This window comes from Polypterus senegalus, chromosome 17, assembly GCF_016835505.1.
Source record: "Polypterus senegalus isolate Bchr_013 chromosome 17, ASM1683550v1, whole genome shotgun sequence".
NCBI classification, from domain to species: Eukaryota; Metazoa; Chordata; class Cladistia; order Polypteriformes; family Polypteridae; genus Polypterus; species Polypterus senegalus.
In genome coordinates this window covers 33577261-33600808 of record NC_053170.1, presented here as the reverse complement: position 1 = coordinate 33600808, position 23548 = coordinate 33577261, and the positions used below count along the sequence as shown (strand labels likewise).

Below are 23548 nucleotides of genomic sequence, written 5' to 3'. Positions count from 1 at the left end.
TTAGCAGGAGCCAATCAAATTACGTTTATGCCGAAATCTACCCAATCATGGAAGTGAAGGCGGAATCTAATCTTCCGGAAAGCTGCATTTCCGGTGGTTTAGCCTACTGGACTAATCAGCAAAGATCGCTTCACATGATCCAAAATCAGCTGATGATTAGAATGACTAGACAACGTAAAACGGTGGACAACTGCCATTGTTAAGTAAGTGTGTACAAGGGTAGCAGAGTGATGTTGCGAGGAGTAATGAATTAAAGGTTCAGTCTAAGTCATTACCGTGTACACTAATAACATTTCGAAAACAGATCGATTAAAAATGCAAAACTCAGTTATGACACATTTTTATTGTTGATGATTATACTGCAGAAATATTTTATTGATAGTCAACCTCACGTTTTCTCGTTGTAATTGTTAAGATATATAGAATATAACAACACAATTTCACTTTTTAATCACATCTTTTATGATGGCAAAAACAGACATGCTTCAATTTTCAATTTTATTGTATACTGTGTACTGGCTTTTCATCAGATTTATCTGCGATGTGATAATAAAGCAACTAGAAAGACAGAAGAATCATGTCAAATTAAGTAAGATAGATAAATGGATGGATAGGTTTATGTAAAAAAGCTATAATAATTGTGTAGCAGGCATGTTATGGTACAGATCAAGATTATTTTATTAGTTTTGCTACAGTGCTTTCCCTCAGACCAATTTTATTAAAATTGCATGATATTCCAGTAGATTCAAAACTTTGGAAGATTCATACTTTACCTGTAAAATGCATAGTGCTCTAGGCTGGTCTGCCCATTTGTAATGTTTGTAGCTGCTTTATTCATTAGTTTTCTTGAGGAAATATTTACAACATATGCAGTATTTGGCATTAGGTATGCCAAGGTTTAATGACAGTAGACTCTGCAGTCTGAATAGGGCAAGGTCTAAAAGCATGTGACTGCCATCAGCTTCACGTGACTTACTGGTTATAGTGACTAGTGAAGCTAAACATACAGTATCTTCAAGTTATAAATTAAAACCAGAGTAGTGGAAGAAAATATTCCTGCATAATTAAGACTGTAGTGTAGCATTGCAGGTTTATAGGCCAATAATAATATACATACTGTGCAGATTTTGTTATTTCTCAGATCTGTCTTAGAAAGTCTCAAAATGTGAATGATTTATATAGTGGGCTGAACTGAAAATCTTTTACAATAGTTGAGTATCTGCACCAGGAGAGGGAATTCAAATATAGTAAAGGGACTTCTGTGTAGTAACTCAAGTTTAATTTAACATAAGGGTTAAATTAAATTAAATTACATTGTAGGGTTCTTTGTACTTATGCTGGCCAAGATAGGATACGATTGCTAGATTATGGGTCCATATTAGCTTTCCTATATGTGTTTGTTTAACATCTGCAGTTTTGTTATTATTTGTCTCATCTCTTTGCTAAATATAGTTTGCTGCCATGAGCACTGTGTTAGATGTAATGGATGGACTGGCATCCTTACTGGGATAGAGAGTGGTCCCTTACCCTACAAGGAGGCCATTAAGGAAGGATGGTGCAGATTGTTGTGCACCACTGCTGGGGTGGTTGCTGTTCCCTTTCCCAATCTGGGGACCGATATAATGTTTGAACTGGGGGAAACTTCCTGCCAAGAACATTTGTTTCCCCAGTGTTATAAATGGCAGTGCTTCACTGGCCTGGCTCCAATATGGACACATGCAAGGCTGCTTTGGACTTGTAGTTCGGGAAGGCAACCCAATTAGGTTCCTGAAGGGCCTCTACAAGAAGAAGACTCCTTTATTCTATTGCAGCTCTATTTGACCCGAAAATGCAGTTCAGTGCCAATTGAACCGATATGGAGGCCTAGGCTTAGTCCAGGATACGCGCCCCTTGAGTTACCACTCCTCAGTGTCCATAGCATGGATTCAATATTATTTGACTTCAAGGTCCGGGGTGTACCCCTCAGTGTCCATAGTGTGTCCTTAACTTTCCCCTTGTTTGGAATGATTTGTTCTGTCTTGGGTGCACTGTTATGGCACTGGAAGTACTCCTGGGCCTGGCATAAAGGCAGCCACCCCAACTTACTCAAGAAAGTCAGGAGGACTTGGGCAAAGCTTGCCTGGGCATAGTGGTTAAAGCTTTGGATTTTAAATGCTAAGTTTGTCGGTTTAAATCCTGCTTCTGATCCTGTGTCACTATGAACAAGTCACTTCAGCTGCATGTGCTCCAATTGAACAAAAAGAAATGTAACCAATTGTATCTCAGATGTTGTACGTCACCTTGGATAAAGGTATCAGCCAAATAAGTAAATTTAAAGAAGTAGAGGAAAGAGAAGTAAAGATGGAAGGCTAGAAAGAGATAACATAACTGCATTGTGGTTGTGCATTTGGCAACAGAAGCCAATGTAAGGCAAATGTATTTAAACATAAGCTGTCAACCAAACTGGGGACTGATACTGTGTCTGAGATTTGGGGCTCTGCTATCCCTCCTACAGGCCACCCTGCATATAATGATTATTGATGATATTGTCTTTTTGTATTTTACTAATCTATACAGTTTAAAATAAAGTGATGATTAAAAATGATTAAACAAATAATTTCATCATGAAAGAGCAAGCTAGAGGTTGGACAGGCCCAGCTCCTTGGTCAGCAGGTCATTCATTAATGTCCCATATAAATTTTAAAGGCAGGTCTTTCATTTTTTCTTGGAAGACTTGGTCAAACTTTTCATTCTGGGCAACAGTCATCGTGTTTTTCCAGTCTCCAATAGTCCCTGTAATATAACAAAAAAGACATGACTTTAATAACATCTGTACTTGAAGCACTTGCTGAAATTTATGACATGGCTTAAGGAACACCCACACATCTGCCATGGATAACTGAAATGCTACTAAGCCTGTATTTCCCTGTATATTGGTATATCACTTAATATATCTAAAAGGAATAATACTTGGAAGACAAGCTTAAATTAGACTTCTTTTTATATTTGTTGATAAATGATGACTTTTTCTTTTACTTGAACACAAATTTGGGAATATCAGTATCAAAGTTAAACCATATGATATCAAACTTTAAAGCCTTGACAACAACGTGATATCAGGGTCCAAAAAGCTGATATCATATTTCAGAATTTTATCTTATATCAAAATTAAAAACTTGGATGATGAATTCTACACTTCAAATACATTTGAATGATTCTGACAGTTTACTCAGTTTTATATATTAGGATATTAGAAAAATTTAGATGAGAAGAGGCCATTCATCCCAACAAAGCTTGTCAGTTCTTTTCACTTCTTTTCTCCAAAATAACGTCAATTTGTGTTTTCAAGGTCCCTAAAGTTCTATTGTCTACTGCATTACTTGGTAACTTATTCCATATGTAATTCTATTTGTAAAACGTTATATTAACTTGCTGTGGTTGCCCGGGGTTTGTTTCCTGCCTTGCGCTCTGTGTTGGCTGGGATTGGCTCCAGAAGACCCTCGTGACCCTGCAGTTAGAATATAGCGGGTTGGATAATGGATGGATGGATGGATGGATATATTAACTTGCATTCAATTTCACTTGCCACACATCTGCCCAAGCCTGTATGCTGTCCAAGTCCCTCTGTAATGATTCAACAGATTCCACATTATCTGTCAATCCACCTAGCTTGGGATCATCTGCATTGTTGCTTTGCAACCCCTACATCCATCTTAATAAAAGGACAAGTGTCTCTATGTGTCTGTGCATCCATCTGGTTACTAGGATTAAGAAGGAAAATTTATAAATCGGTTAATTTGTTATTATTATATAAAGCCACAAAAATACCTTAATAAAAATTGTTTAAAATGAAGAGGTCAACAAATTTAATTTGAATTGCTTTTCAGTGTTCCCAGCTGTTTCACTTCTTCTGTTTACTATGGGAAAAATTATTTGATTTTTTTTGGAAATGTACGTTAATTTAGGGCAGCACGGTGGTGCAGTGGTAGCGCTGCTGCCTCGCAGTTAGGAAACTCGGGTTCACTTCCCGGGTCCGCCCTACGTGGAGTTTTCATGTTCTCCCCGTGTCTGCGTGGGTTTCCTTCGGGTTCTACGGTTTCCTCCCACCTCCAAAGACATGCAGGTTAGGTGGATTGGCAATTCTAAATTGTCCCTAATGTGTGCTTGGTATGTGGGTGTGGGTGTGTGTGTCCTGCAGTGGGTTGGCGCCCTGCCCAGGATTGGTTCCTGCCTTGCACCCTGTGTTGGCTGGGATTGGCTCCAGCAGACCCCTGTGACCCTGTGTTCGGATTCAACGGGTTGGAAAATGGATGGATGGAAGTTAATTTATGAAGAAAGTATCCAAAAAAGTGTTTGAGAATGCAATACATAAGTAGAATTTGTTTGAAACTTGTTTTTCTTAATTTATCAACTTTTTTGATGATGTGATCTTCACATAGTCAATGGTGGCTCTGATCAGGGCTCTCGAGGGACTGAGTGAAGATTTTGAGTGTCTGGGCCTGTGAGTGTCCTGGATAAAAACCAAGTACAATCCATTAATGGCCTCTTAGGCACAGCTATCAGTAGTGTGCCTGTCTGTGGACAGAGGTTTACTTACCTTGGCCGCAACTTTCATGTCTCTGGTGACTCTTCCTATGAAGTCAGTAAACGGATTGGGAGAGCATGGAGGAGCCATGATATTGCTGGAAAGGGGTGGGTGGCGCTCCTGATATCTTTACAAAAGGACAAAGGTCCGGGTCTTTAGAGTTCTGGTGCTTTCTGTTTTTCTATATGATTGTGAGACATGGAAGGTATCCAGTGATCTGTGATGAAGACTGGACTCCTTTGGTACTGTGTCTCTTCAGAGAATTCTTGAGTACAGCTGGTTTGACTTTGTGTCAAATGAGTGGCTGCTCATGGAGTCCTGAATGAGGCACATTGCCTGCATTGTGAGGTAGTGCCAGTTATGGCGATTTCTTGAGGGTGATCTGGCTTGAAAGACACTCATTATTGAGGACCCGAGTGGCTGGACCAGGCCAAGGGGACATCCACATAATACCTGGTTACCGCAGATAGATGGTCATTTCTGGAGGGTGGAACTGGTCTACGTGTGTGCCTGGGGGGTGAACAACCAGGATCATGAGCTGTTTCATTGTGTGGGGGGTGCAGCAACATACTGTACCACTTCATGCTCCCCAACATGACCTAACATGACCTGATGGAAGAAATCACTAAATCACCAGTGAACATTCCTCCCATACTATTTATTACTCAATGATAACTGATGCATCTTCAGTCTTCTGCATTGAACAGGCCAGATTTACTACTCTCAGGTGAGCACTGATGTTGGTTTTCTTACTTATAAATTTTTATCTTTGAGTGAACATGTGTTGCCAATGAGAGTGACCAGAGTATACAGAAAGTTATGTGCCCTCTGGACCATATTTTTTACTCATGTTTGGCTGTTTGTGTGTTTTAGTACATTTATGGTGCCAAATTGCCTATTCATATGCATATTCACCTATACACAGTATTTCATTATGGATCAAAGTTTTCAAGTCATATTGAACAATGTCATCAATATAAACTTTACTTCATGTGATATATAATTTTGCACAAAACACAAGAACTGCTATAAATGAAATTAATCCAAACCACTAAATCAAGTATTTAAACATACTGTACCATCTAGAGAAACAATACTTGGATTTCTGTCTGGCATTTGCATGACAACACAGGCTGTGGTAACATCAACAACAACAAGTGCAAGTCAGCACAGGTATGACATATAAATCATGAGTCAAGGGAACCATGAAGCTTCAGGAACCATTGCAAAAAAGTAATGACAATGAAGGAGGAAGAAGACATGTCTACTGTATGTCCATCTAGTTTCTGGTGATAGCAGAAAAGCAGGTTAGGAGACCAGGGTGTATATTTGATTGCCCTGTTTATTTTACAAGAAAGAATAATCTTTTAACAGCAGAAGATTCCTGTTGTATGTTGCTAAAGTGCTAATTATTATCATCAATTTGTTTTACATTGGATAACATCATATACTGTATTACAGACAACTAGCAATAAGAGAGGGTATATATGGTCTCTGTCTTTCTATGTGCTGTTATGTTCAATATTATGTACACATTTTAACACACTTTGTGTACATGTATACATGTGCAGAGGGAGAAAGAGACAGGGGGACACTGTGTGTAATCCTGGATGGGCTGCATACTTCCTCACACACCCTTCAATGGGTCAGTTTACTATACTTGCATGTCTTTGACATGTGTGAAGAAACGTAGAAACGTTGGAGAGCCCAAGAAGAATATGCAAAACCCATGTAGAAAAAGCCCAAGCTGCAGGTCGAACCTAGGACTCTAGAGTTGTGAGGTAACAGCGATAACCACTACTCCACCATACTTCCTTAACTAATTTAATTATTTTCTCATTACTCAAAACACCTGGCTTTACTGTGCATGCATATCATTCATAATGGGAGATGTACCTTTACGCATAAAACTCCCATTTTCTTTATTTGCATGGTCAGCAGGTATCCATTCATAATTTGCTTTAGGATTTTTCTTCATCTTGTTGAAGGTGCCCTCTTCAACAATCTTGTCAATATCCATATTCTCTGTCTTTTTTCCAAGGAATTTGCAGATCTTAATGACCACAGCTCTGAGGTCCTAATAAAAATCAGATTTAAAAATGAATTAATTATATAAGGCCTCTAAGTTAACATGTAAGCCTAAGAACAATGAAAAAAACTCCTTTCTGCGTTAAGTGTATACTATTCCATTCATAAGTTTACATATCCCTGGTAGAATCTGTAAAATGTTCACTACTTTTAGAAAATATGATCTGTACTAATAAAAGGCAAAGCCCTCACTGACTGACTGACTGACTGACTGACTGACTGACTGACTCATCACTAATTCTCCAAGTTCCCGTGTGGGTAGAAGGCTGAAATTTGGCAGGCTCATTCCTTACAGCTTACTTACAAAAGCTGGGCAGGTTTCATTTCGAAATTCTACGCGTAATGGTCATAACTGGAACCTATTTTTCTCCATATAATGTAATGGAGTTGAGCTCGATGGCCGTGGGGGGCAGAGTTTCGTGTGACATCATCACGCCACCCACATAATCACGTGAACTGACTGTCAACGCAGTACGTAGAAAACAAGGAAGAACTCCAAAAAACGCTGAAGAAAACATGCATTATACAATTGAGAAGGCAGCGAAACAATAAGAAGCGACCGAGTCACACATACAACCATATTCATGAGTACAGCTACTTCGGAAACAAAGCACGGTGTAAACCTAAAGTTTAAATTAACTTCATAGACAGGCTGCCGCTGGCGTTTGTCATGCCCACTGCTAATGCGGGATACAAGTTTAATGAGAGGGCGCAGGATATAAACGAGAGTTTTGATCACTTTGTAACTAAGTTAAAATTACTGGTGAAGGGCTGGGCTTATGCACATTCCGAGAGACTGTGTTTGTGGGGGATTGACAGTTAAGGCGGGTGGGAGAGTCACGTTATTTTTAAAATGTTTCCTTTTCTTAGCACAAGCACAGCTGAGAAGCTTCGATGCACGTGCTCCATAACGCGTTAAGAAATAACGCATTTAATCACTCTTTGCATTCCAAGCAAAGGGGAACTTCTGGCAATGCATAATTTCCTGGTACATTGATGTACACATCAGAGCTACAAAAATGTAACAGTCGGATGAAAGTGAGTTGCTAGGACTGATTGGAGGAAAATTTCATTTCAAAAGACTACCCGACGGAAGCCTTGATAAAAGCGTGGTTTTGTGCACATATATATATGTATATATATATATGTGGATGTATATGTATATATACAGTACTGTATACAGTATATATATATATATATATATATATATATATATATATATATATTGTGACAGCTTAAGGGTTTGCTCGCACCCTTGTACCCTCAGACTACACGTCAGACACCAGGTAAAAGTCCAATAATGATATTTATTACAATAATAATGTGCACAAAGCATGCTCCTCTCCACAATACTCAAATAAACAAAAACAATAACAATTCCTCCAACTCCCAGATGCTTAGCCACCCTGCCTCCCAACTCAGCTCGTCTGTCTGGGATCTCCCAGAGTCCTTTATACTCCTTGACCTGGAAGTGTTTGTCCCTCAGTCCATGTGACTTTCTATCACTTCCGGGTCAGGTAAAAACTTCTCTTTTTCTTCATCCCGGAAGCACGTCATTTCTTCTGTCCATGTGAGTGGGACGTACTTCCAGAGTGTAGAGAAAATAGTCCCTGGGCATCCCTGCAGCGACTCCTGGCGGCCCCCATTGTATCCAGTAGGGCTGTGCATTTAAAGACCACTGTCCATAATTCCCTGCTGGCATTTGGGCACCTCTACGCTGCAAGGAGGGCTCCATCTGGCGGCCTGGAGGTATTGGCCGGGGTACATGGCCGGCCATATCTTACAATATATATATATGACAGCAACACTTAATGACAATGACAATGTCAATCATGTTACGTTATTATTAAAATGTTTCCTTTTCTTTTTCATTACTTCTGTAACACACTACTTCTCTGCTGCGAAGCGCGGGTATTTTGCTATATATATATACAGGGTGGGCCATTTATATGGATACACCTTAATAAAATGGGAATGGTTGGTGATAATAACTTCCTGCTTGTGGCACATTAGTATATGTGAGGGGGAAAACTTTTCAAGATGGGTGGTGACCATGGTGGCCATTTGGAAGTCGGCCATTTTGGATCCAACTTTTGTTTTTTCAATAGGAAGAGGGTCATGTGACACATCAAACTTATTGGGAATTTCACAAGAAAAACAATGGTGTGCTTGGTTTTAAGGTAACGTTATTCTTTCATGAGTTATTTACAAGTTTCTGACCACTTATAAAATGTGTTCAATGTGCTGCCCATTGTGTTGGATTGTCAATGCAACCCTCTTCTCCCACTCTTCACACACTGATAGCAACACCGCAGGAGAAATGCTAGCACAGGCTTCCAGTATCCGTAGTTTCAGGTGCTGCACCTCATATCTTCACAGCATAGACAATTGCCTTCAGATGACCCCAAAGATAAAAGTCTAAGGGGGTCAGATCGGGAGACCTTGGGGGCCATTCAGCTGGCCCACGACGACCAATCCACTTTCCAGGAAACTGTTCATCTAGGAATGCTCGGACCTGACACCCATAATGTGGTGGTGCACCATCTTGCTGGAAAAACTCAGGGAACGTGCCAGCTTCAGTGCATAAAGAGGGAAACACATCATCATGTAGCAATTTTGCATATCCAGTGGCCTTGAGGTTTCCATTGATGAAGAATGGCCCCACTATCTTTGTACCCCATATACCACACCATACCATCAATTTTTTTGTTCCAACAGTCTTGGAGGGATCTATCCAATGTGGGTTAGTGTCAGACCAATAGCGGTGGTTTTGTTTGTTAACTTCACCATTCACATAAAAGTTTGCCTCATCACTGAACAAAATCTTCTGCATAAACTGAGGGTCCTGTTCCAATTTTTGTTTTGCCCATTCTGCAAATTCAGTGCGCCGATCTGGGTCATCCTCGTTGAGATGCTGCAGTAGGTGGAGTTTGTAAGGGTGCCATTTGTGAGTAGCTAATATCCGCCAAAGGGATGTTCGACTAATACCAGTCTCCAGTGACATGCGGCGAGTGCTACGCTGTGGGCTCTTGCTGAATGAAGCTAGGACAGCCACTGATGTTTCTTCATTAGTGACAGTTTTCAATCATCCACATTTTGGCAAATCCAACACTGAACCAGTTTCACAAAACTTAGCAAGCAGTTTGCTAACTGTAGCATGGGAGATGGGTGGTCTCGTAGGGTGTCTTGCATTGAAATCTGCTGCAATGACCCGGTTACTGCGTTCACCAGACATCAACACAATTTCTATCCGCTCCTCAGGTGTTAACCTCTGCGACATGTCAATGGCTGTAAACAAAGAGAAACTTGTAAATAACTCATGAAAGAATAAAGTTACGTTAAAACCAAGCACACCATTGTTTTTCTTGTGAAATTCCCAATAAGTTTGATGTGTCACATGACCCTCTTCCTATTGAAAAAACAAAAGTTGGATCCAAAATGGCCGACTTCCAAATGGCCACCATGGTCACCACCCATCTTGAAAAGTTTCCCCCCTCACATATACTAATGTGCCACAAACAGGAAGTTAATACCACCAACCATTCCCATTTTATTAAGGTGTATCCATATAAATGGCCCACCCTGTAGATATATATATATATATATATATGAATGACCTCCAAAGAGCGCTGAGACTTTTGATCACGTGAACGTGTCTGCAAAAAGTGGCGTCTCCTGCCCTACAAAACTCGAGCAGCCGGCGCGCGTGCATAGCTGTGCCGGCCTTTGAAATGCTGACTGCGCTTCTGCCATAAGTCAAAGTAAGCACTTTTAATTTTTTTCATCCTCCCCCTGAGCTATAGCCCAGGCAAGTGCAAACACAGGATCCCTTTTCTACACCGCGGCAAACTAATATTAAGGCGCTTCGCACTTTCTTTTGCACGTATACGATTATGAGGTTGTCAGCTCGGATTATGAACACACGCACAGGAGTGGAGGACCGACAGTGCCATCACAGCCGATCAGTACCGCTGCTCCCTATACGCAGAGTACACAGTCTGCGTAGGGCACCAACTCCCAGGGGGGCACCATCCCAGCTGCTCAAAAAAATCGTTTTTATATATTATAATAATAAATTAATATTAATAATATACATATACAAATAAACAAAAATATAAACGTATATATTGCATTTTACGGTGAACGCAGAGTAGGCTAAGCATACGTGATGACGCGCGTGCCCTCATGTATTTACTTTTATTTGAATAAAGTTCTATTTTGGCCCCTATAGTAGGTGTTATTTTTATTATTTTATTTTTACTTCCGTAATATTTGGGGGAGGGGGCACAAAAGTAAATTTCTGCTTAGGGCACCCATTTTGCCAGCAGCGGCCCTGCAGCCGATTAATGGCTGGGGCGTCTCACCAGTCTACACAAGACGCACTGCGACTGTCCCCAAAAGGCGCTCATATCGTCAGCGAAGACATCTCTCTACACTATATAAAAGAAAAAGACAACTTTCCTTTCTTTACACTTTTTTCCTTTTATCCCAAACCAAAGCCTTTCTCTCTTAACACTGCAGAGGACACAAAACTAATTTTCTTTAATTGCTGGTAATGCCGGTAAGGCACATTACCAGAGGCAGAAATTTGGACGTTCACATAGAAAATGTAATTTCTATACCACAGCCGTCGTGTAGCGCCTTTCAAAAGGGATCTACTATCGACAGATGATCCATATACATTTTAGCTGCTGTTAGTTACTTACCTGTTGTGTTACACAGTCTTTAAAATGTAGTTTACCCGCAACCACTCCAGTAGTGCTCTATGTACCTGTACTTCTTAAAACGTTAATGTTTTACTGTTTAATAACTTATAGACTATATTTTATTATTTTTCCCTTGCACTCAGTGACCAAAGCTATACACACACATATAGACACATACATATATATACACATATATATTTACCTGTGTGTATGTTTGTATGTATGTGTATATATATATATACACACACACACCAATCTACATTATATATATATATACACACACACACATATATAATTTGTGTGTGTGTATGTATGTATGTATGTGTGTATATATATGATGTACATAGGTATGTATATATATATGTGTATATGTGGATAGATATGTATATATGTATATAGATATGAAGATATGTATGTGTGTATATATATATATATATATATATATATATATATATATATTATATATATATATAGACTCAAACCCATTATGACAGCAGCAATCCAAGCTGTGAGAAAACAGTAAAAGGAGGCGTGTCAGGCGTGGTGGTACATTTTCTGATGCAGCTACCGAAAACAACTTCGTGACGCTGCCGCCAAATACACAAAACAATTACTTTGACAATCATCCATCCATCCATCCATTTTCTAACCCGCTGAATCCAAATACAGGGTCGCAGGGGTCTGCTGGAGCCAATCCCAGCCAACACAGGGCACAGGGCAGGAACCAATCCTGGGCAGGGTGCCAACCTACCGCAGGACACACACAAACACACCCACACACCAAGCCCAATTTAGAATCGCCAATCCACCTAACCTGCATGTCTTTGGATTGTGGGAGGAAACCGGGGCGCCCGGAGGAAACCACGAGACACGGGAGAACATGCAAACTCCGCAGGGAGGACCCGGGAAGCGAACCCGGGTCTCCTAACTGCGAGGCAGCAGTGCTACCACTGCGCCACCGTGCCGCCCTTTGACAATCATGTTACGTTATTTTTTAAATGTTTCCTTTTCTTTTCCATAACTTTTTTAACACACGAAGCGCAGGTATTTTGCTATATATATATATATATATATATATATATATATATATATATATATATATATATATATATATATATATATACTAGTAAAATACCAGCTTAGAGAAGTAGTGTGTTAAAGAAGCAATGAAAAGAAAAGGAAACATTTTGAAAATAACGTAACATGATTGTCAATGTTATTGTTTTGTCACTGTTGTGAGTGATGAGTGTTGTTGTCATATATATATATATATATATATTTATATATATATATATATTTACACACACACACAAACATATATATATACATATCTATACATATACACATATATACATACATATATATCTACATATATACACATACATATACACACACATAAATACATACACACATACTGTACATACATACACACACATATATACACACACAGCTATTTCAGTATCAGTGCAATACGCTGTTTGTTAAAACGGATGACACCCGCTCTTACGTGCAAGTCTGCGTGGATATTATGAACTATCGTATTTGTTCAAGTTCTATTTAAATTTTAAATAGAAGGAATTTTTATTTAGTCGACAGAAATATCTTTGGTAGGAATGGTAAAACAGACAGGAATATTATTCCTGAATAAATCAACTCAAACCTTAAACAACTTATAATATTTTGCTCTCCATAAAAATATATCCTGTCTAAATTATACAAGTTAGAAATAAAGTAAACGTTAAAAGAACAAACATTCAAATTTCTTTACTCTTATGTAATTTTATATTTTATAAAAAATAAACTTAGATTTTAAATATCCCAAAAGATTTTGCTCTCCATAAAAATATATCCTGTCAAAATTATACAAATTCAAATATGAACATGCTGCATAACAAAACCTGGAAATATAAATAAAATGTGTTCCTTTCAGCAATAACAAATCAAATCATTCAGTTGTCTTTGCTCATATGTCATTTTAGAGCTGGACGCCTGGCATCTTTTTGGCAACAGGTTCGTTTCTGTTTGGTGTGAGGTTCTGTGTTGTGGAGATTCTCAGGATGGATTGCAGGTGCTCATCAGTGAGGCGACTCCTGTGTGCTGTTTTGTTAGTCTTTATCACTGAGAAGAGCTTCTCACACAGATATGTGCTACCAAACATGCACAAGGTTCGAGCCGCATGTAGACGGACTTTTTTTGTTCTTCAAAGTCACCAAAGCGCCGTGCAAACTCAGTGCGCTCAGTTTATCAGCAAAGTGCGTATTTGGGAAGACCGTGGTGACGACTTGGTTTAACATTACTTGGTAACAGGGAAAGTGGGGCAAGTGGTTGTGTCTCCCATAAAAGCAGCTCAATTGAAATCACTTTGTGATTGTGCACGGTAAAACGTCCGCTGAAGTGTCAGATTCTTATTTAATTCTTCTGCTTTCTGTATCTTCTGCATTGCATTCAGGTCTTTCAGGTTACCCTGATGTTTTGTTTTATAGTGCCGTCTTAGATTAAATTCTGTAATTACAGCCACATTAGCTCCACAAATGAGACACACGGGTTCAGTAAACATATACTCAGCCTCCCATCGGTTTTAAAGGCTCTATTTTCAGAATCAACTTTTCTCTTCAGCATCGTGTGAGCTAGCTTCGCAATAACTTGCAGCATCTTAAGGTAGACTTGATTAACGCGTAACTGTTCGGCAAGGCAGCTGAAGCGCTGCATTATGGGATCTGTAGTTTATTGTGTTACCAGCGCTTCATATACCGGGCTTTAATAACAATAATACAGTATATAAAATGATCTCGCGGGCGGATATAATTACGCCGGGCGGATGTGGCCCGCGCCCTTGAGTTTGACACATATGGACTAAATAGAACTTGAAAAGATATATTTTTCAAATGTGATCGCGCAATTCAGATAGAGTTGACGCGCACTACAGCCTGCATGCCTCAATAAGTCATCCTCCCTTGCCCTTACTTTTTTACCGTTCATCTAATGAATACACTGAGTATGGCTTTACCAAAACAATCATTGATGGCGAATAAAGTATCCATTATTCGAGTATGTAGATCGGGTTATATATATATATATATATATATATATACCAGCGTCGCAGCGAGAAGTAGTGTGTTAAAAAGCTAGAAAAGAAAAGGGAACATTTTAAAAATAACGTAACATGACTGTCAATATACAGTATTTGTTTTGTGAGTGTTACTGAGTGTTGCTGTCATCAAGGATTTGATTATCATTATTTCTTTCAATCAGGTTCGTATTTGTAGGATGTGTTGTGTTCAAGTTACATTCCGTGTTTGTCAATCGTTGTAAAGATGACAGGTTTCATTCATCGATTCGTTTCTTACTGCATCAATAAACAGCTCGTCTTCTTCTTTATCTGAGACCTGACACACTGCATGCACGGGTTTTTTACACTGTCTTCCTTTAGCGGGACATTGACTTTTTCCAACGTGTGCTTTGTTTCCGCAGTAGTTGGATTTATGAATATGCTTGTATGTATGAGGCGCTTCATATTTTTGCTGCCTTTTCAATTGTGTAATTCGGTTTTGTTCAGCTCTTTGGAACTGTTGCTTTTTATCTGTGCACTGCGTCAGTTCACGTGAGCCGCTCGGTGTACATGCATCGAAGGTTCCCAGCTGTGCTGGTGCCATCTGTGCTATGTCCGTGGCTGTATTTAATGTTACCTTAGTCCTGGCACTTAAAACTTTCTCTCGCAGTTTTGCTGAGTTTGTGTCAAACACCACCCTGACCATCTCATCTTCCTCTCCATAAGCACAGTCCTTCACCCGTGAATATTTAGTGGCAGTTTGCTATTGGATTGCCGCTGACGGACGGCCTTATATGGGCAGGCACTAAATTACAAACGCCAGCGGCAGCCTGTCTATGAACTTAATTTAAAGTGTAGGTTTACATCGTGCTTTGTTTCAAGTAGCAGAACTCATCAATATGGTTGTATATGTCACTTGCTCGCTTCTTATTGTTTCACTGCCTTCTCAATTATATAATGCATGTTTTCTTCAGCGCTTTTTGAGGTCTTCCTGGTTTTCTATGTACTGCGTGATTACGTGGGAGGCGTGATGATGTCACACGAAACTCCGCCCCCACGGCGTTGAAGCTCATCTCCATTACAGTAAATGGGAAAAACTGCTTCCAGTTATGACCATTACGCGTAGAATTTCGATATAAAACCTGCCCAACTTTTGTAAGGAAGCTGTAAGGAATGAACCTGCCAAATTTCAGCCTTCCACCCACACGGGAAGTTGGAGAATTAGTGATGAGTCAGTGAGTGAGTGAGTGAGTGAGTGAGTGAGTGAGTGAGTGAGTGAGGGCTTTGCCTTTTATTAGTATAGATATATATGAATGACAGCAACACTCATAACAGTGACAAAACAATTACATTGACAATCATGTTACATTATTTTCAAAATGTTTCCTTTTCTTTTTCTTTACTTCTTTAACACACTACGTCTCTGCTGCGAAGCGCGGGTATTTTGTTAGTTAACAATATAAGGCATATTTCTTTTATTTTGCCATGCACGCTTGGATTAATCTAACCACAGCGTTATACATCTATTACACAAATCATAATATAAAAACAAAATTATGCAGATAACCATTTTCAAAAGTTTATATACTTTTGGTTATTTTTTTTGTGTGTTACTCCCGTAAACCTCAGTGACTATCTGCAGACTTTTGTGATAGTTGAGAATGAGTCCCTTAATTTTCTCAGGTGCTAAACCTGCCCACTCCAATTGACAAAAAGACTCCAAGTCTTGTAAATATATTGGTTGCCTTTGTTTGTCCTGCATGTTTGAGTTCTCCCCACAGTGGCCGAATTATTTTGAGATTCAGAGACTGCAATAGCCACTACTGAATGTTTCGATTCTTCTGCTGCACCCTCTGATGGGTTGACTTGGCCTTGTGTTTTGGATCTTTCTCATGCTGGAGAATCATGCTAAACCTCATGCACCACTTCCAGGCAGATGAATTCAAAATCTTCTCCAAATATTTCTGATAATTTTCTGTATTCACTTTACATCAATTTTAACCAAACTTTTTGTACTGCTTCAGCTCACACACCCAGAGCCAGCTAAAGGATTTTTGCTGCTCTTGGTGAAGTTGTAAATGGCGCTCCACCACCCCCTTTACTTTGAGAGGAATCATCACTGCCAGACCTGTACATTGTGAACTGGAGATGGACGGGGGCAGTGAAGTATTTAGGACCTCAAACTCACAATTAGAGAATGTCAAGTTATAGCAACCTCAGTTTACAATGTGGCTGTCTCAGAAAAATACTCTTGAGAGGTGCCATTTCAGAAAATAAGAATCAGACTGTATTAATAGTCTTTATTTATTGGTTTTAATGTTTTGTCTAAATAAAATAAAAAATGACACTCAACTTAATAAAATAACTTGAAAACTTGGAATAATAACAACACTAATCAAAATTGAGAATATAATGATTATCTTCAAATAAGAATCTTTACCCACAATTCCCATTTACCATATGCTCATATATGCAGATAATGCAATCTACCTATCCAATCAATGAACAAACATTTCCAGCGAGAAATGGACAACGCACAACTGCTTTAGCCTACCCAGAGTAAATCTCAGAAATGGTGGTGAGCAACAGAGGACACTACGTTTTAACACAAGTTTTAATGTTTGTCCATTTGGGAAATGATCATAATTTGAGTTAAATCGGCTTTTAGCTATTCTCTCAAGAGCTGCTGTCCTGTTACCGTTTTGATAGTTTAATTTTATGTTGCCATGTCCGAGTCTTCTATGCTACAGTTTGAGTATTATTATTATTATTATTGGTATTATCATCGTTGTTGTTATTTGTGTTACTGTCTGACGTTAAGACATCGCTAGTACGCAAAAATATTATACAACAATGTAATCGTGTTGTGAAAGCGCTGCTGCAGTAATACGCTATACCCACTAGAGGGAGCCCTAGGTCCTTGTCTAAACAGCCTATGCACAGAAATTGCCCAGGACACACACTCAAACCAGCAAAGATCCACTCCCATGCCTCACCATAGGGTTGGGTGTTTCTCTGCATAGGACTTCTTTTCAAACAAAGTAAGTATGTATGGTCGTGCCTATGAAGTATAATTTTGTTTCATTACTCCAATTTACTTTATTCCAGAAATCATGCAGTTTATCTAGATGCTGTTTGCAAGTTCCAAGGTGACTGTTTAAAGCTGTTGGTGAAAAAGGAACTTTTTCTCTTTAAGTATCTCCTTATTAAACATGCTAAAACACCCTTTTCATTTTCTTTCAGAGAAGGTTGTATTTGAGTAAAAGCTGCCTTGGGACTTTTCTTTGTATTTCATAAAATTTTCCTGATGGTTGTCTCTGAATATTTTCATGGTCTACCTGATCTTGTTTTGGCATCCACGGGGCCACTGGTTTTTACCTTTTCTATCTTAGTTTGGATAGTACACTTTATTGTTTGAAAATTTTTGAAGATCTATTTATAAACTTTTCATGATTTATGGTTTTGAATGACTCAAAGGTCATTTGACTGTTCTTCTGCTTTCACCATATTTTGGTATGCAGCGAATGCAAAGCGGTCAAATGCACAAAAACTGATAAGCATTTTACAAGTTCTGCAAAGCTTATGTAAACTTATAAGCCAAACTGTATTTGTCATATTTTACAAACATTTAACTTTTTAAATTCACAGTAACAGACTAAGTGTTGTAAATTACTATAGTACTATTTTATAAAGCTGCAGAATTGCTGCTAGTTGTATTCATATTGAATTTAAGGTTATTATTATTATTATTATTAATAATAATAATAATAATAATAATAATATTAAACTCACTAAATCCAATTTGGGGGATAAGGGAACAGTCCTTGTCAGGGTCCACTTGCACACACACTCATTCATAATGGGCCAGTTTAGAGATGTCAGTTAACTTACCACAGATGTCTTTGTGAATATGAAGGGGAATGATCAGACTCCAAATAGACAGTGACTGGGTGCTGGATTCAAACCCAGAACCGCAAATTTGGAAGTAAATATTGTTAAGCCACTTTGACCAATATGTGACCTTCATCAAAAATCCAAAATGACTACACATATACAATAAAAAAAATGAACAGTTTTGTGGACTGACAAAGGTGTTCAGTTTCAGCCCTAGATGACTAAAATGCCATGCAGACTTTAAATGCAACAAATGTTTGTCCCTAATGTAATGTATTTTACAAGACTTGTTATTTTAAAGTGCTCTGTAATTATACCTATTTTGAAATATTCTCTGAGTGTGTTTTCTTAGGCTGCTATATAAGGAGAGGTCTTATGTTGGTAAAGTTATACCATGAGCTCATACAATAAAGACAGTGGACCTCTTTTGCATCCTGTGTGGTTGGCTGCATTATTGAATACAAATACTGTAAATGTATGTTTATTTAGATGTTATGGTATTTAAAACATAGCAACTAAGTGAACCAATGGTTTAATTAAATTCTCACGCAATAATTCTCACTTTTGTAATTGCTAGATGGATTTGCAATGTTCCAGCAGGGTAAAGTTTTCCTTCTCACAATCCTGATTAACAGAATTTCCTGGATGAAGCTTTTAAACTTTTGCCTCATCTAAAATCTTACTAAAAGGAGTCTTAACTTCAGATGTAAATAGGATTTTTGCACTTATTTTGAGAATATATATTTATTATCAGTTTTTTTGCAGATTGGTTGCTTTTTTAAAATGATATTGGTAAGAAAAAAATGACAGAATATTATGAAACCCATATAGGGAAACCATGAGAAATACATATCCATGAAATAAAAGTAATGTTAACAATAACCTGCATATTGCCTGATTTGTTTGGCACAATGTTTAGTGTCACTGTCTTACAGCTTTAGGGAACTGGGTTTGATTCTTCGTCTGATCAACTATTTTGCCTGTGTGGGTTCTCTTTTGGTATTCTGATTTTTTTTTTCCACAATCCAAACACCTATTGACAGGTCTAAATTTACACAGTATGTGCAAGTGTGCCATGTAATGAAATACCATCCTCAACCAGAGCTCGTTCCTGTCCTTCTGTCACAGGCACCACTTCTCCAAAGCAATGTGATGGGGTGAGATTGTTCAGAAAATGGATGGAGATATATTATCAGCTTTGATTATTCGTACATGCATTCCCTGAGAATGACTTCATACCATTAATAGTCAGACTAGGTAAAGGATTTATTTAATTGTAGGAATTAGCCTCTAATTAAAATATTTTTAGAATGCAATTTACAAAAACATCAATACCCTTGAAGAACTGAAACTGAAATGTGCAGAAATTAAGAAGTGATTTAAATTTATACAAATTAAATTTGATAAACAAAGCAGCCTTTGACTGAGAGGCTAAAATCTGTATTGAATGTGGTTTTCTGAACACCCTTGGAATATGGCACTGAAAATATTACCTTAATCATTTCTTCATATGATATGAAAAGTATATTGAACTCATCTCTGTGGTCGTACCATCCCTTCAAATGATCAAACCAAGAGCCCAAAGGTACTGTTAGAAGAAAAATATAACATTAGTGCAGTATGGGAAAACCTTAGATAATGAAAAGCATTAAATGTAGCCAAACACTTATGATTTCTCAAATGTATAGGATAGGTTTTCCTTAACATTCATCTTTTCATCTGTTTCTGAATCTGAAAACTGTAATAGATCAGATTTAATTTCCTGAAAAACTTTTCCGATTCAATGGATTACCCACTTGTAAGACCCCCATTGACAGAAGAACTGCTTACCATTTCCATTTAGAAAACTGTCCATGAACTCGCTGAAATCCTTTGCTTTCCCCATTGGTTTAAAGAAGTGTGTAAAATGAAAATAAGATACCATTACATCTTTAGGGTTTCGTGAAACATAAATGACCTGCAAATAAGAAACTGTCATTAGAAGGTGAAGTACAGTAAACAGCATACTGTGTATTAATACATAAGACTGTTTCGCCAGCACAAAATCTTGATAAATTCTTGTCATCATTACATAGAAAATCATGAGCTCTTTATAAAACTTTAGTATTTGAGGTTTCAGATGTCTGACCTACTGTACCTTTCCTTTGCCTTTCCTCAGCTCATTGGGCACAAGATTATAAGGCAGATGAGATGTAAAGAATCGTGGTGATGGCCGTGAACTGTGATCTATTTCCTCCTTGAAGAATTCAATCCATGGGAATCGCAGATTGTTGTTCATCAGCTCCTCTCCAGTGCGGTCTTCATCAGGACAGATCAACGACATAATCTGTTGTGTCCACACAGTTCCTAAAAGATTTCAGAAGTAAATGTAAATGCTTGGATGGTAAAGTGATGCAACAGATAGTGCCGCTACCTCACTCTGCTTGGTTTGAACTCTGAATGTATGATGATTAGCATGCTCTCTCCTGCCATGGCATCGTTCTGTAGAATCACTATGGCACCTTTATTTTTAAGAGTGTATCCTGCTAGCTAGCCTATTCCACGTGAGAGATTTGTTTTGTCTACATATTAGAAATCTTACTAAAGCCTAGAGAACTATTTACACATGCATGGATAAGGATAAAACGAAACCCTTTCTGAATTGGGGCATTTTTAACAAATAAATCAAGGAGCAAGAGCTAAAATATCAAGCAATGCATTTGGAAACTGCGGTGAAAAAAATACAGAGAAAGTCGGAACTTGAAAGATGTGTCTCTTTTCATTGAAAAGATGGAAGCGTTAATAAATCTGTTGTAGGTTATTGATAATAATTAAACGTTGATACTTTTATTTTTTGATCATTATGAAAAGTGACCATGATACTACTTTTGTAACAGTGACACTAAGCTTTAGATAGATAGATAGATAGATAGATAGATAGATAGATAGATAGATAGATAGATAGATAGATAGATAGATAGATAGATAGATAGATAGATACCCTGTAGAACAATTGTTCCTCACCAGATTTAGGATAAGTTACAACAAAAACATCGCTGCCTCTAGTTTCAAAAGTCTCCAGGGAATCAATGTGCTTCTCGTTGTAACAAAAATTTATAAACCGAAATCCCTTATATTTGATTATGGACGAGTTGAAACTCGGCGACTGAGGTCCGTAAGCGTCCATCTCGACCACTTGGTGAAAAAGACAAAAAACAAAGTTGTTTGGAGTGCGACCAAATTTATGAACGTCGTGAGGGCGAAAAGCCAGCAGCAAATGTACCTTCGGGGGTCTATGACCTGCGTAGACAAACAGAGTCCTCTGTGGTTTTTTTTTTTTCGACTATACACTTTGAAGATCGTGAACTTTACAACATGACAAAACGCATCTTATCACCATTTTTTGACCATTGAACTCGTAATGTATAGGATAATAATGGTTAACCATTGTCAGCATTCAACAAAATGCATAGGGACTGCATGTTATCTGAGAGGCATAGTGTGCATGTTTTATTTAAATTACAGTTCGACGTTGAAATTTTACTGCTTCAATTATTGCTGGTCCGCAAAATTCAATCATTATCTAGCTGTGATAACGGTGAAAAAATTCCAAAATACACTAAAAATACTAGGCGGACAACTTGCACTGAGAAAAGGGAAATGGCTGGTTGTTACATTTACAAAAATGTAGTTACTTTATATCACATATATTGTTTATGTTCCAGTGTTGAAAATAACTCGATCATATTTAATTTATTGTATCTTGTGGGATGTACAATATGCCAATTTCAGTCATTTAGGTATAACTCAAAATAGTTAGTCCTCACCAGAAATTAATATCGTACGCATCAAGCGGAAGCAACTGGTTGTGGGTTTGATTTATTGTCGCCGGTTAAGAGCAAAAGGTGAAATAAAAATGAAACACACACACGAGAAAAAATCAGATATTCATTTAAAACACTTAATCACACAGACTGACGTTACTCCGTGATGCGTTTTTCCTTGTATTCTCTTTTAATGTTTTATCAAACTGAGTTCACCGACTTTCGTTACGGGTCAACTACTTTCAGCTTTGCTGTTTATTGGCATTATCATGACATTGCTCAATCATCCATCTATCCATCCATTATCCAGCCCGCTATAGCCTAACTACAGGGTCACGGGGGTCTGCTGAAGCCAATCCCAGCCAACACAGGGCGCCAACCCACCGCAGATTGCTCAGCCAGATAAACACTATTAATACAGACAAATAAATAGTACACCCGAATACAATGCAATGCAGTTGCCGAATTTGCTCGTTTGAAAATAAAAAAAAATAAAATAAAAAAAAATTAAAGAAGGTGCCAAGCAGCAAGTTTTGCACTTTATATTTTTCTAATATTTAACATTTATTCCAAAATATATGCAGTTACATAAATATAAATAAATGTATTTTATAATATAACACTCTATCCAAGGTGCATTTTGTTTTCATATTTAGTTATACATTTGTCATGTCATTCTGGCACAGCCAGAGAAGCACTGTTCTTTTATAACTGTTGTATATTTCAGCTTTTGAATACTAATCTTTTGTATTTTGGTTGGTTTGTATTGTTTTTACCAAATAAAACTAGTTTTAGTATAAGCAAACCTGTTTATTTCTTAGTAATAACTTTGAACGTGAACTATAAAATGATACTGGATCAAGTATAACTGACAACCTAAATAGGTTATAGCTAAGAAACTTGGTGTGTTGCATTTTGTAAAAAATGTTTATAAAACATTGACATGAGTCATGTTTATTTAACATAATATAATTAATTTAACAGAGAATGAAAATGTTTCATTCATTTTATATAAAAATATCATTTTGTTTCACTATGTATTATTAGTGCATTAAGCATGATTAAATTATTGATAAAAACAATTTTATTATGTGCAACCGATGTACACATCTTTTTTATTTCAATCTGACATGCCATTTTTTCATTGTGTTAAAACTCTGATTGTGGATGATATTTTTCGTATTCTATAATACACATTCAAATAAATGCATAAATAAATAAATAAATAAATAAATAAATAAATAAATAAATAAAATAATGGAAACTTCTATTTTATTTTTAAATTTTGGGTATACTGGCACAAGTTTCAGCTATCTATAAGAGATTCTTTTTCTTTCTTTAAAAACGTACAGCTTACTTTAGTAAATGTTAAAGTATGTTATGTTATTGATCTTACCAGTATACTTACATACATACAGTTGAAGTAGGAAGTTTACATAAACTT

At 37.6% G+C, this 23548-nt stretch overlaps 1 protein-coding gene across 1 annotated transcript; it reads right to left on the bottom strand.

The window, feature by feature from the left end:
* Window positions 1–338: 338 nt before the first annotated feature.
* Window positions 339–21467, bottom strand: LOC120517184 (amine sulfotransferase-like). Its single transcript, XM_039739351.1, has 6 exons — window positions 21305–21467; window positions 20439–20647; window positions 20132–20258; window positions 19795–19889; window positions 6461–6641; window positions 339–2772 (listed from the first exon to the last, which is right to left on the bottom strand). Exons 1-6 carry the CDS (start codon window positions 21465–21467, stop codon window positions 2654–2656), a joined length of 894 nt encoding a protein of 297 aa, XP_039595285.1. The 3' UTR covers window positions 339–2653.
* Between the last annotated feature and the right edge of the window lie 2081 nt (window positions 21468–23548).

Coding starts and splice junctions, on each gene's coding strand:
- LOC120517184 (XM_039739351.1), bottom strand. CDS start 21,467: ATGGACGCTTACGGACCTCAGTCGCCGAGTTTCAACTCGTCCATAATC. Junction 20,648..21,304: donor TGTAACTTATCCTAAATCTG/GTGAGGAACAAT, acceptor GAAATCTTTTAG/GAACTGTGTGGACACAACAG. Junction 20,259..20,438: donor TGAGGAAAGGCAAAGGAAAG/GTACAGTAGGTC, acceptor TCTTATTTGCAG/GTCATTTATGTTTCACGAAA.